Source organism: Pinus tabuliformis, chromosome 7 (genome assembly GCF_031772625.1).
Source record: "Pinus tabuliformis cultivar Carrire ecotype Pingquan chromosome 7, CPIR1, whole genome shotgun sequence".
In the NCBI taxonomy this organism is placed as follows: Eukaryota; Viridiplantae; Streptophyta; class Pinopsida; order Pinales; family Pinaceae; genus Pinus; species Pinus tabuliformis.
In genome coordinates, this window is record NC_142293.1 from 1,492,487,351 (window position 1) to 1,492,502,502 (window position 15,152).

Here is a 15,152-nt window from a genome sequence, read left to right on the forward strand (position 1 = left end):
TTATTCAAAATATGTATTAAATAGCTTTGAAAGTGGGTAATGTTTCATGATAGTGAATAAGGTGTATTGTTTTAAAATACATAAATTCTCTCATCACTGTTCGTTCTTTAGATTTATAATTTATTGGCCTATCGTCGACTTGTGTTTCTTCCTTTAATCATCCTCCAGATTAAGTGGCACGTTCAGATCAAAAGAATCTCTGTTCTTAGTTTTCTGGCACGTTCAGATCAAAAGAAGCTCTGTTCTTAGTTTTCTGTAACGCCTCTTGAAGGAACTGTATAACAGGGTGAGCTTCAATGCTTCCGGGTGACAACAAGCGGATATCACTGGCGGGAACAGTGGTAATTTCACCTTTAGATGGGCCGTCATTCCATAAAACCTTGGCATTAACGGTAAGTGTAACAGCGCTACCTGTACATGTAGATGTGTTTTCCATGCGGGTCAAGTGCGCTTCCCGGGCGACCTGCAATCAGATGAGATGCCTTACTAGCTGATTTTAACAATAACCTCCGCAACTGAGATTAATGAGAATAATCATGTAACAATACATTAATCAAAAAAGTCTCCCCATTATTTATAGGAAACCTAGAGTGATAATTTCTTGTGTGCTGTGGTGTTCAGAATTTGAAGATATAGTTTCAGGAATTATATTAACTTCTTTTCTTAATCGATGTTTCTAGAATAGACAGAGACTTATTATCCACTTTATCTAAAAAATTTAAAGAATATTCTAAAATCCTCTAGATAAAAACTGAAAGCAAAATCTCATTCAATATTTAAAAATCTTTAATCTACCTATACAATCTTAATCTTAATCTAAATCTAAAGGAGCATCAGCATGTAATTATGATAAGTCATATTATGCAGAAAATAGTGAATAAAGAAAGAATAAACTGGTAAAAGATTAGGGAACCTCTTTGATTATTGCATCAAAATAGTGAATATCGTTGTTGTCGTTTGAGCGGTATGCAGCACATATGTTTGGTTTTTCTTGCAAATGCCAGTGCTGCGAATCTTGTAACTGAGTGGACTCGCATCGAAATCTCGCTATCGTCTCCTCGACCTGGTTACTGTCATGCAAATTCACGCTATAAACCTGCCCTCTTCGATGTCCGCTTTCGTAATGCACATCAAAGTATGCGGGTCCTTCACGGTGTCCATCAGGGTATACTCGATATACTTGTCCTTCACGGTATCCATACTGAATGTATACTTGATACCATGCATCATCTTCTGGAGATTTAAACTCCAGATTTTGAATACCGCCTTCAACATCGGCCATTACTGGAGTATATGGACATTTTCTATTCGCAGAATGTTATTTAAATCCGTTGCGTTGATGCCCCGGATGAATGGGTAACCTAACCGTGCGCGATGCCCTCCCACGTTCCAACTTCCTCGCCCGAAAAACCATTGTTACCAAATTCGGTCGAATTGGCTGAAAATTTTCGAAAATAAGGCGGTTCGATTGTATTCATAAGTTAATACGCAATTCGTAATTTGGTACGGCATATTCAGGGAGAGTCCAACAGCTTTCCACGTGGCCATCTGCTCTGCATACATGAAATTGCATAAGGCTACCGTTAGAATTGCTTTCCATTAATGAACTTAGATAGGTGAGGTTTACAGGGAGAGCAGAGCGTGTTTCCAATCAGAATTATAGATTTTAAGGGGTCATTTGTCCTTTAAAAACCCTTTTGGATTTGTGAGATGGCACGTTATTTATTTATGAGTAGTAAAACTAGTTCGGGGATATTTAGCGCAACACTCGTTCTATGTTTGATTTTTGCCTTTTATTCCATTAGCTTTTTTTATTTTATGTTTTTGAAATGTTAAAGGCGAAGAGGCTAGGATATATTTTTGTTATTTCATTAATGAGTAATTAAAAATTAAAGTATTTTGGCAAGAACTTAAAGAAAGAAACAGGGGTTAACTTCCATAAATAGTTAAATAAAAAAAATAGTTACTCATTTGCTCCTCATGGGAGAGGGGATGACATATAGATGGTAATGGGAGAAAAAATTCAGATATTTTTGAACTTGGTGAAATAAACCAGTGGGAAAGACTAGAATACAGTCTGCAATGTATGAGGCTTGAGGCTTGACCGTCCTCAGACCCAAGGTACATGACTTTAGTGGACTCAATTGACTATATGGAAAAGGAAGTGCTCGGGGACCCAAGGTACATTACTGTAATGGACTCAATTGACTATGTAAAAAAGGAAGTGCTCGGGGGAGAGTCTGGACATAATTGCCACACTCCCCACTGAGATGTCCACACTCCCAACTGAGTGGCGAGAATTTCCAAGGTAATTTAAATTTATCTTTAAAAAATGTTGATTGAACATGGAAATACTAATTCTGTGAATAGAGTTAATTAGAGATGTAAATTCCATAAAACTGTAATTAAAACATAGAGCAGGAAAAGGTCATCGAGGTAATGCATATTATGTAAGTGGAAGTTAATTAGAGATGTAAATTTAATTAAAACATAAAATAGGAAAAGGTCATCAGGGAATGCATATTATGTAAGTGGAATAAAATTGTATTGATTAAACTCATAAGAGTAGATAGTGAACTTTAAGACAAGCGTTACTAATAGTTTGTACGCATAGTATAGTTATTTTTGTTGTAACAAATAATTACTCACGAACAAATAAAATCGGTGAAAGATTGTATCTTTATCATAGGTAATGAAATTCTACGATAATATAGATAGCAATCGAGAAAGGGAAATAAATGACAACACATGAATATTCTCAAATAACAAGAGATTGCCATTTATTTATTCTATAATCAATTAAAAAAAAAAAGTAAAAGGATGTCACCATATACCATTCATTGTTGAAAATAGCAACAAGAAATGCTAAAAATAGAAGTGTTAAAATTAGTGTTGCTATAAATAGCATTTCGGGATACATTCCAATTTTAGTTAGTCCCTAAATTGAAATTGAGAATTAAAATTAGAATTTGATCTTAGCAACTCTTTGTAAAATAATTAATTAATTCATCTTGAGCTAATTAGTTGTAGAAAATCAAACATGAACTCTATGTGAAGACATGCAACAGTGTCTCCATTGATTGAGGAAGTTATCCCTTGATTAAAGGGGATCATGATGAGTTGTACTTTGAGTTGTAATTAGTTAACTCAGTTAACTGAGTTAAGTCCAGTTAGATTAGTTCAAATAGTTTGTTGAACTAATTGTGAGTTTAGTCAATTAATGCATGCATGCATGTAACTGTTTCACTTCATATAACTGAATATTCTCTCATAAATAACTCATGCATGTCAGTTCAAACAGAGACCTAGTTGAAATCATATGATGGGACAGTGTACTATCAGTTGCAGGAATATTCCATGGAGGATATCTCTTGCATACAGAAGAAATTCATTCCTTGGAGATTGCGCAATTATTTTTGGGTTTGATGAGTGTGTGATGAGGCCAATTCACACAGGTGGCAGCATTGGACCCCATGGAAAACTACAAAAGGAAATAGGAGGTTTGGAGGGCTGAGGGGAGGCATATCTCGTGACTATTCAGTCTGTGAGTTGTATTGTTCGATTGTACGGAGAGAAGGATAGCTTGTGAGCTGATTCTTTATGTAATATGTAGATATTTTCCACTTGTATGATAATACAGATATCATGGTTTTTAGTTGAGGCGTTCCCTAGAGTATTCTTCTATGTTCATGTGTGATTGATTTCTCATTCTCAGTTATATGTGTTCTATTTGATCTTGCTCATAATCAATTAAGTTTCTGCAAGTTTGTTGTAGAAGTAGATCTTGTATTTTGCTTTAGTATATTACATAATTTGTTGATCTACAGTGGGAAATTCTACATGGTATTGGAGCAAAGGTGATCAAAGTGAAGAACAGTATACAAAGAAGGTAGAAGTTCGAAGTTTCAAGTTCCTGATTATAGAATTCGAATTCTTATCACATCTCAAATTTCCCCAATGGAGTTCAACGGTTTAAGACTCGAGTATGCTATTGATGGTAGCTTGAACTATATAGCCTCGAAGGATCGTGTGGAAGTAGTATTAGAGGACAACGGTCTAAAGGACTTCATTGATCAAGAAATCTTGAAGCTGGCAGCAACTGATGCTACAAAATTGGCGGAATGGAAGAAATGTGTGGATAGAGTGAGGAGAATCCTCTCAGAAGGAGTTCGAGACCACATTGTCTCGAGTCTCCATGGGAAGGAGACACCATTTTTGATGTAGAAAACATTAAAAGATTTATATCAGAACAATAACAATCAGAGGAAGCTGGCGCTAAAAGACAAGCTTCGGAAAATCAAGTGTGAAAAGGGCGACACGATCTCTACATATCTAAACAAGCTCACCACCTGCAGGGATAAGCTTGAAAGTGTAGGGATCACAACAGTTGATGATGACATGGTGAGTCTTGCTCTCCTCGGTCTTCTTAATAGCTAGCATAGCTACCAAGACTCGGTTAATGGAAGAGAGAAACTGCCAGATTGGGAACGATTTTGATCGGATCTGATGCAGGAGGAGATAAGGAGAAGCACCAGAGATGGATCTTCATCAAAACAAGATGATGAAGAAAATCTAGCCTTAGAGAGTAAAGTGAGGAAAGGGAAAGGGAAGGTATCCCATCCAAAATCCAGTTCTTCTCATGGTGGGAAGAAGTTTGACAAATCAAAAGTGTGATGCTTTCATTGTCATGAGGTGGGCCATTATGCCATGAATTGTCCACAGAAGAAATCCAAGAAGGGATCCTCAAAGGGATTAGATGGTGAGGCACTAGCCTCACAGTTCGAGTTGGATTTCTCTCTCATCACATGCATGGTTTCATCCATGGTGGGATGTGTGTGGTACCTGGATAGTGAAGCCGCTTTCCACATGTACGGCGACAAGAATATTTTTAGTACCTTGGAGGAGAAGGATCTCCAGATATGGATCGAGATGGGCGATGATGGAAAGTACTATCTTTCAGGTGAAGGTACAATTGTGTTTCAGAGGGAGCATGGAGCTCCTCTCACCCTAACTAATGTAAAGTATGTATCGCATCTGAAGAAGAATCTTGTGTCTCTCACTATGCTAGAAGATAAAGGCTATGATGTAGTCTTTAGTAAAGGAAAGGTATTCCTGAGGCATATCGGTACTGGACAGACAAAGAGGATTGGGATTTGAGTCAAGAATCTATACAAGCTGGAGGTAGACGACTGTGCTGCATTGAGTTCCAAAGCAGAGGTGGTGCAAAGCCAAGATGTTGGTGAGCTATGGCGTAGAAGATTGGGCCACTTGCACCATGGGGCCTTAAAGATCATGCAGCAGATTTCTACCGGACTTTCCAAGGGAAAACTGGAGAATACGGATAAATGCAAAGGTTGTACCTTGGGTAAGCATGCGAAATATTCCTTTCAAGATCAAGACAATAGAGTTGGAGCAATCCTGGAGCGAGTTCACTCAGATGTTTGTGGACCATTCTCTACAACCTCCACCACTAAACAAAGGTACTATGTTATTTTTATTGATGCTTTTTCTCGTAGATATTGGAACTACTTTATGCAAAAGAAGGACAAACCTTCTTGAGGTTTTGTGAGTTTAAAGCCTTGGCAGAGAAAGAATCTGGAAAGAAAATAAAATCCTTGCATAGTGACAATGATGGAGAGTATGTCTCCCAACAGTTTAAGGACTTTTGCGCTACAAAAGGAATTAAACGGGAGTTGATGGCACCCCATAACCCACAACAGAATTTGGTGGCCGAAAGGAAGAATAGGTCGATTGTGGGAGCAACTTGAGCGATGTTGCATGGCCAAAGCCTACCACTTCATTTTTGGGCTGAGGCATGCAATGCAGCAGTATACTTGCAGAACAAAAGCCTGCACCATATACTGGGAATGAAGACACCTATGGAGGCCTTTTCCGAGAAGCAACCAGATGTGAGTCACTTCAGGATATTTGGATCATCGGTTTATTTCCATGTGACCAAAGATGCCCAAAAGAAGCTAGATCCAACAGCTGAGTTGGGGATACTTATGGGGTACACTAATACACCCCACAACTATCAGGTGTACCTGCCTACCAGCTAGAGGACAGTGGTACATAGAGATCTAAAGTTTGATGCGCAGAAAGCCATGTTTGTGTCACTTGAGAGGGAACTCAAGTTGCATGCAAAGGAGGAACTTTCAGTTCCTAAAGAGGAGAAGCCTTGGATTGATGCAAAGCAGCCGCATGCAGAGGATCCAGGAGTGGAGACATGCACTCATGTTGAGTCTTCCAGAGATGTGCGGAAACACTCAATGGAAGATGATAGGTTGATGATGGATGTGCGAGAGAATGTGGGACAACTTCTCAGAGTAGACAGAGGAGGTCACCCGAGCGGTACACTGGTTACATGGCCCAGGTTGGGGAGTGTGTAGAGTCTGAATCTTCTTCATTTGAGGAGGCAGTGCAGCAACCAGTCTGGGTTGATGCAATGGTAGAGGAGTATGACTCTATCATTTAGAACAGTGTGTGGGATGTTATCCCAAGACCTCAGGACAATTCAGTGGTCAGTTCCATATGGCTTTACAAGGAAAATTAGGTAGCTGATGGTAGTGTTGAGAAACATAAGGCAAGGTTTGTTGCCCATGGTTTCTCACAGGTCGAGGGGATCGACTACGATAAGACCTTTTCTCCTATAGCAAGGTACTCGTCCATCAAATCGATGTTGGCACTATCAGCTCAGATGGGTTGGAAGATCCATTAGATGGATGTGAAGATAGTGTTCCTTAATGGGAAGATTGAGGAAGAGGTGTACATTGAGAAGCCAAAAGGTTTTGAGACCTTTGATCATGAGTCACGTGTGTGCCAACTCAAGAGGGCTTTGTATAGGCTGAAGCAAGCACCTCATGCTTGGTACACTAGGATCGACAGTTATTTCACCGGGTTGGGCTGCACCAAGAGTGAAGTAGATGCGAACCTTTACCACATCATGGTAGAAGGTAAGCCATTGATCATTTTCTTTATGTCGATGATTTGATTTTGATAGGTGATGATCATGTGATCAATTCTTGCAAGGAGGACCTTGCAAGAGAGTTCGAGATGAAAGACATGGTCTTATGCACTACTTTCTAGGCATGGAAGTGTGGTAGAAAGATGGCAAAGTATTTGTATCTCAAGGCAAGTACACCAATGAGATACTCAAGCACTTTCACATGGAGAAATGCAAGCCCATGCAGACTCCTCTAGCTGGGAACTGGAGGAAGGAGGATGCTACTTCAGGTGAGATAGTAGTTGCTACTGTTTATCAGCAGCTTGTGGGGTCACTTATGTATCTAGTGAACACATGACTAGACTTATGCTCTGCAGTGAACCAGCTGAGTCAAGCTATGGTTCAGCCTACCAACTATTTTTGAAGGCAGTGAAGCATGTGCTAAGATACCTCAGAATCTCAGTATGGATTGTGGTACAGACAAATAGAGGGAGTGAAGCTTCAATGCTTCACGGATGCAAATTGGGCATGGAGTCCATCAGACCGGAAAAGCACTTCTAGAGGAATCTTCAACCTTGGTTCAGAGGCAGTTTCCTGGTACAGAAAGAAATAGAGGTCAGCTGCACTTAGCTCAGCAAAGGTTGAATACATGGCTGCCAATGAGGAACCATGCGAGGCCATTTGGATGCGGAAGATTCTAGTGGGATTGTTTGGTTAGAGGATGGATCCAACTGTGATCTCCTACAATAATCAGAGTTGTATCAAACTCTCTAAGAATCCAATTTTTCATGACAAGTCCAAGCACATTGACATCCGGTATCACCATCTTCAAGATTGTGTGGTCAAGAGGATCATGTTGTTGCTGTATGTTTCGACCGAGGAATAGGATGCAGATATTTTGACTAAAGCGTTGTCAAAATGCAAGTTCGAGTTCCACGGAGATAGGATTGGGGTTACTGATAATCCCTTTCCTAATGAGAGGGAGTGTTGAAAATAGAAACAAGAAATGCTAAAAATAGAAGTGCTAAAATTAACACTGCTATAAATAGCGTTTTGAGATACATTCCAATTTTAATTAGTCCCTAAACTAAAATTGAGAATTAAAATTTGAATTTGATCTTAGTAGCTGTTTGTAAAATAATTAATTAATTCATCTTGATTTAATTGTTTGTAGAAAATCAAACATAAAGCCTATGTGAAGACATGCAACAGTTTCTCCATTGATTGAGGAAGTTACCCCTTGATTAAAGGAGATTATGATGAGTTGTACTTTGAGTTGTAATTAGTTAGCTCAGTTAACTGAGTTAAGTCTAGTTAGATTAGTTCAAATAGTTTGTTGAACTAATTGTGAGTTTAGTTAGTTAATGCATGCATGCATGTAACTGTTGCACTTCATATAACTGAATATTCTCTCATAAATAACTCATGCATGTTAGTTCAGACAGAGACCCAGTTGAGATCAGATGATGAGATAGTGTACTATCAATTGCAGGAATATTCCATGGAGGATATCTCTTGCATGCAGAAGGAATTCATTCCTTGGAGATTGCGCAGTTAATTTTGGGTATGATGAGTGTGTGATGAGGCCAATTCACACAGGTGGAAGCATTGGACCCCAAGGAAAATGGCGCAAGGAAATAGGAAGCTTGGAGGGCTCATGGAAGGCATATCTCGTGTCTATTCATTCTGTGAGTTGTATTATTCGATTGTACTGAGAGCATGATAGCTTATGAGCAAATGCTTTGTGTAATCTAAACATATTTTCCACTTGTATGATAATACAGAGATTAGGGTTTTTAGATGAGGCTTTCCCTAGAGTATTCTTCTCTGTTCATGTGTGATTGATTTCTTGTTCTCAGTTATATGTGTTCTATTTGATCTTGCACATAATCGATTAAGCTTCCGCAAGTTTTTTGTAGAAGTAGATTTTGTATTTTGCTTTAGTATATTGCATAATATGTTGATCTACAGTGGAAATTTCTACATTCATTTCCAGAATGCATAAGCACATAAAAGATTCATTCAATCTATTAAACACATAAGACTAAAACCATAAGTAGATTTCGTTCCATCTAAAAGAGAAGACTGAAACTTTAGATAAGAGTTGAGTCGACAGTGACAGGTCTGGCCCAATAGCCATTAAGGTTTCAAAGACATTAAATTAAAAAAAGACCCTTAAGTTTGGAAACTAATCCTTAATAGCATATTACTGTAAATATTAAGACATCAAACCATTGTTGAAAACACTTTTTAACTAAGGACAACCCTTGGTTGAATCGCATGGTTTATACGGCTAAGAACTGGACTTAACACAATGCGCAAAACAAATTAACAGAACATTCCATCAAAGCATAATCTGTAGCAACAGAATTAGGTGTGTATTCTTCACCAGAATCAACCCATTCGCAAGACGAACCACCCGCATAGCTATCACCTAAACATATAAAGAACCAGTGAGGAGTTCTGACCTGTAAATAATAAGGGAGGTCCTTAAATCCTTGAAATACGATTGAATTCGTTTTAGCCAAGAAAATCATAAACTAGTTATGGGCTAACACTTGCAAGCATATGACGAGAAGACATAAGGTCAATGTAAGGAGACTAAACTAGTTAACAAATAAACTTGAAGACAACGCCGAGAGTGCTGTGAGCATACCTGAGACTGGGAAACTCTAGTAGATGGCGGCCCGCCTCTAAACAACAAAACCATCAGTTAACTAAGTTTGTAAAGAATTTAAAATATTAAAAACTAATGGGTGGCATGAAGACCTGCGTGCTCACCTCCTTGAGAATGATATCGGTTTTGACTGCCTCCCACGGGATAATAAAGATGATGAGAAATCCCTAAACAGTTGGGGCAATCATTCAAATACCAATCTGGATGAAACCCTAAGGCGAAATCCAACCACAAACAATACTAAACATTGGAATAATGAAGGGACGAGTGGGATAGAGTACCTCCCGATGAGGGTCTAGTGTAGACCTCCATTGAAAATAGTTGAAATATTCATGAACCCATCTAGTGCAGCGAAGGACCAGCTCCGTTGTAGAGTAGTGAAGCCGAAGAACCAACAATGCCAAATGATTGCTCAGCCAATCGGACACAGGAGATTTAGTTACTAGGTAGAACCCTAACTTCTCCAAGCCGTCGGGATTGCCAACCCCAGATCAAAGGGGCAGATCGGACCAGTTTTCGCGTGCTAGCCAAATCCTGTGACAAGTACATGCATCGGGTTTAACTATGCTAGTTCCGCATGTAACAGGGTATTGATAGCAATTAAACCAAAGTCCGATCATGTATTTTGACCCCAAGGGGAAGCCATGTGAAATATAAATGTGAATCCATCATAAACCTTGGAGATTACATTGCACAGTGAAAATATTAATCACAAAATAGATGCACAATAACTTTGCAATTGTTGTTAATCAAATATTCGTATCATTCCTTTTTTTCTGTAGTTTGCACGTGATAGGTTTTAAAAATGATATGAGAGCTCAGGTTCGTACACTAAGACTTTTGGGAAATTACGTAGGTATATAAAAATGTGACTTAATAAACAACTAAATAAATGTGAGTGTGAACATAGAGACCAATATCAACAAAAAAAGACACAGAATGCAGATGAGCCCAATACCGCCAAACCAACGAGAGACAACTTATGTGGAAGCCAACCCTGACATATGGATACAACTAGGAGAGGAATCTCGTCAAGCCAATGTTGTCCTACTTGAAACCGTTCAACAATTGCGTGCTGAGATGAAAAATTTAAGGACAAATAATGAATGATTACAACTAGAACAGGAGAGGATTCTTAGAAGTCTATCTAATCAACAGAATCAACAAGAACCAGATCCCAACATTGAAGATAGAGAGAAAACCCCAACAACCCATCATGGAGAAGATAATGTTGAGTCGGCTGAAAAACATGGGGAAGATGAAGAAGGACGTTTGGACAATGTCTCCAACCAGCACAAGACAAAAAGACATAAATCTGAGTTACAAGGAGAATTTAAAAAGATAAAATTGTCACTCTTCGAAGGAGAATTTGAAGAGGCAGCGGAAGCTTGGTTAATTGACATGAGAAAATACTTTCAGATTTATGATTACACTGATAAACTTAAAGCACGTCTGGCAGTTTATCAGTTAAGGGGTAAGGCTACTCTTTGGTGGGAGGAAATTAAGACTGTGAGGAAAATTGATGAAGAATAGGTCACATGGAAGGAATTTCAAAATCATTTCAAGGATAAGTATTTAACTGAACGTTATTATGATGAAAAAGAAAAGGAATTTCACGAGTTAAGATTGGGAACCTTAACCATGGATGAATATGTGAAACAATTCACCTCCTTACTATGATATGTGCCTCATATGCAAGAAGAAAAGGCCAAGATTTAGTGTTTCATTAGTAGCCTACCCAATTTTATGAAGGAGAAGCTTGAGTTTCCCGAGAACCATGGATGATGCAGTGCGAAAAGCACGCATATACTACCAACAAATGAAACAAAGAAATGAGGGACCTAAAGGAGGATTGAGCAGGATGGGAAGGAACCTACCCCCAAACAAACAGACAAAATTTACTAGTGGTAGGAATATACGTCAAAAACCCCTCAATAAATTTCCAGCGAGGAACCAGCCCAAAGTTGCCTACTCTAAAAATATACAGTCAGAAGGAGTTAATAAATATGTTAATGATCAGTAGTCAAAATCTCCTCTGCAATGTTGGGGATGCGGAGAACCCCATTACTACAAAAGTTGTCCGCATAAAACAAGGACAGAACAACTATCAAATATGCAAGAAGCTTCCATGGTTGGGGAAGTGGTGAGGATCATGCCCAGAATTAATGTTGCTCTAGACGACCATCAAGCGGAATACCAACCCACCATGATTGAGTGTGAAGGTATGATTGCTAATCAACCTTTCTCTATTTTGTTTAATCCCGGTGCTAGCCTAAGCTATGTTAGTCCTAAAGTTGTAGAAAATTGTCAACTACAGAGCAGTAAGTTTCCAAAACCATGGTTAGTTCAATTAGCCACTGGGGCAAAAAGAAGGGTAACTACAAAAACAGAACGTTGTCCTATAACAATTTCAGGACAACCAATTTATGTTGACCTTAATATGTTCCCTTTGGGTTCATACGACATTCTAATAGGGATGGATTGGTTGGAAGGATGTTAGTCCCTAGTTGATTGTAAGATGAAAACTGTAAGTTATATCACTGAGTCAGAGCAAAGGAAGGAATTACAAGGAATCAAGAAAAATATTAAGTTGCACCCTATTACTGCTAGTTAGCTAGGAAAATGTATTAGGAAAGGTTGTCAAATTTATGTGGTCCAGGTAGGATATAAGAACTCCAAAAGTGAAACGACTTCCTTGGAATATATCCCTATTATTCAAGAATTTTCTAATGTATTCCCTCAATCCATTCATGGGTTACCACCTAAAGGTGATATTGATTTCACCATCAAATTTATTCCTCGTGTAGCCCCTGTATCCAGGGCCCCTTATCACATGAGCATACCTAAGTTAACAAAACTCAAAATGCAGCTTCAGGAACTTCTGGATAAAGGTTATATACACCCCAGCATGTCTCCTTAGGGAGCCCTCATACTGTTCATATAGAAGAAATATGAAACTTTGATATTATGCATCGATTATCGTTAGTTAAATAAACTGACTATCAAAAATAAATATCCTTTGCCACATATTGATGATTTATTTGATCAGGTGAAAGGAGCCAAAGTATTCTCAAAAATTGATTTAAGGTTTGGCTACCACCAAATAAGGATAAAGGAGGAAGATATTTTTAAAATTGCATTCTGAACTCATTATGGTCATTACGAGTTCGTGATGTTGCCATTTGGCCTCACAAATGCCCCAGCTACTTTTATGATTCTAACGCACGGTATTTTCCAGCCATATCTTGATAAGTTTATATTGATTTTTATGGTTGACATTTTAATTTACTCCAAGAATCAGGAGGAGCATGAAAATCATTTGAGGATAGTGTTGCAAACTCTGCGAGAAAATCAGTTATATGCTAATTATAGAAAGTGTTACTTTTCAAAAGTCAGATACAGTACTTGGTTCACGTTATATCAACAGAGGGAATAACAGTGGATCTGAAAAAAATTAAAACCATTATGGAATTGACCACCCCAAGGAATGTTTTTTATATTAGGTCATTCTTGGGCTTGGCCGGGTACTACCGTCGGTTCATTGAAGGATTTTCAAAAATCGCTTTCCCAATGCCTCATTACAGAAGAAGGGATGCACCTTTCGATCGACAGTTGAATGTAAACAAAGCTTTGATAGACTAAAAATTCTACTTACTACTCCACCCCTATTAAAGGTAGCAGATTTGGAAAAGTCTTTCGTAGTTTACATGGATGCTAGTAAAGAAGGTGTTGGTGGAGTGCTGAAACAGGAAGGGAAATTCATTGCCTACGAATCATGAAAATTGAAGGAATATGAGCAGCAATATTTTTCTTACAATCTTGAATTAACAGGCACTTAAAATGTGGCAACACTACCTGTTGGGGAAGAAATTTTTGTTATTAACAGATCACAGTATCCTTACAAATTTCTTTAACTAGTCTAGCTTAAATGCTCGGCAAGCCAGATGGATAGCATTTTTGAGTGAATTTGATTTCAAAATGAAACATCTTAAAGGGAAATAAAATCGAGTGGTCGACGCATTAAGAAGAAAATTACATTGTATTTATGAGGTCCAATTTAGCCAGGTACGATCAAGGATCCCTCAAATAATTAAGGAAGCCTCCCTTAAGGACCCAGAGTATGCATTTCTTTGGCAGAAGGCAAGGGAAGCTCAGTTGAAAGGGGAAATAATATATTATGAAATAAATTTAGATAAGGTACTCACCTTCAAAAATCGAGTGTATTTTCCTAATCAAAATTTCATAAAACAATTGATATTGGATGAATTCCATAGGAAACGGTATGCTGGCCACCCAGAATACCAGAAGTTATTTTCAGCCATCAAAAAAGGTTATTTATGGCCCAAATTAAGGAAATACTTCACTGAGTACCTATCCAAATGTTTAGAGTGTCAGTTGTGGAGGTGGACCATTAGCATCCCACTTGGTTGTTGCAAAAATTGCCCATTTCAGAGTGGAAATGGGAGACCATTTCTCTAGACTTCATCACCAACTTACCTTGCACTAAGAAGCAGCATGACTCAATTATGGTGGTAGTGGACAAGCTAAGAAAAAACACTCATTTTATACCTGTGAAATCCACTTACAAAATTGTGGAAATTACATGCATATTTATGAGGGAAATTTTTCATCTACACGGAATACCCAAGGTGGTAATTTCTGATAGGGATGTAAAATTTACATCCACATTTTAGAAAACACTCTTTTCAGGGTTGGGTACCCAGATTCAATTTAGTACCGCTTACCATCCTCAAATGGATGGTCAAACTGAATGAGTGAATCAAGTTCTCAAGGACATGTAACAGCCACATAAGTGGGAAGACTATCTCCACATAGTGGAATTTTCTTAATAATGGACATCATGAATCACTAGGCATGAGCCCCTTTGAGGTGTTGTATGGAAGAAGGTGCAGGGTTCCCATAGGTTGGAATAGTCCAGTCAATAAACTAGCCTTGGGCCCTGACATATTAGCAGAAATGGAGGAGATGATTAAAAGGTTCGACAGAATATAAGAGTTTCTCGAAATAGACAAAAGGTGTATGCAAATAAAAAGAGGACATAAAAAGAATTCCAATTGGAGTATCATGTATACCTAAGCATAAAGCCTAAAAAAGTTCCTTACAGTGGAGGGGTTGTGCTAAGTTATCACCCTAATACTGTGGACCTTTTCAAGTCTTAGAACGGACTGGACCTGTAGAATACAAGCTTGCATAACCAAGCCACATCCGGATCCACAATGTTTTCCATATTTCCTTGCTAAAAAAATATGTGTACAATCCTCAACATATAATTAGCTAGGAAAATATACATGTAATAAGTTAGTAGAATACATAACTTTTAGATTAATTTTTTTGAGAAAGTTGTGACTGTAAATTGTATATATGCAGGTCGAACCAGAAGGAGAATTTCTATCAAAACCTCTTCGTATTCTTGATCAGAGATAAACCACCTTGCGGAAGTGAGCCATCACCCAGGTTAAAGTGCAGTGGAATCACTTTGGCCCGAATGAGGCCACCTCAAAAGAAGAGAAA

General features: G+C 38.3%; 1 protein-coding gene across 1 annotated transcript; it reads right to left on the minus strand.

Moving 5' to 3' along the window:
* Positions 1–205: 205 nt before the first annotated feature.
* Positions 206–1,282, minus strand: LOC149253483 (uncharacterized). Its single transcript, XM_089454505.1, has 2 exons — positions 914–1,282; positions 206–463 (listed from the first exon to the last, which is right to left on the minus strand). Exons 1-2 carry the CDS (start codon positions 1,280–1,282, stop codon positions 206–208), a joined length of 627 nt encoding a protein of 208 aa, XP_089310631.1.
* Positions 1,283–15,152: the final 13,870 nt, after the last annotated feature.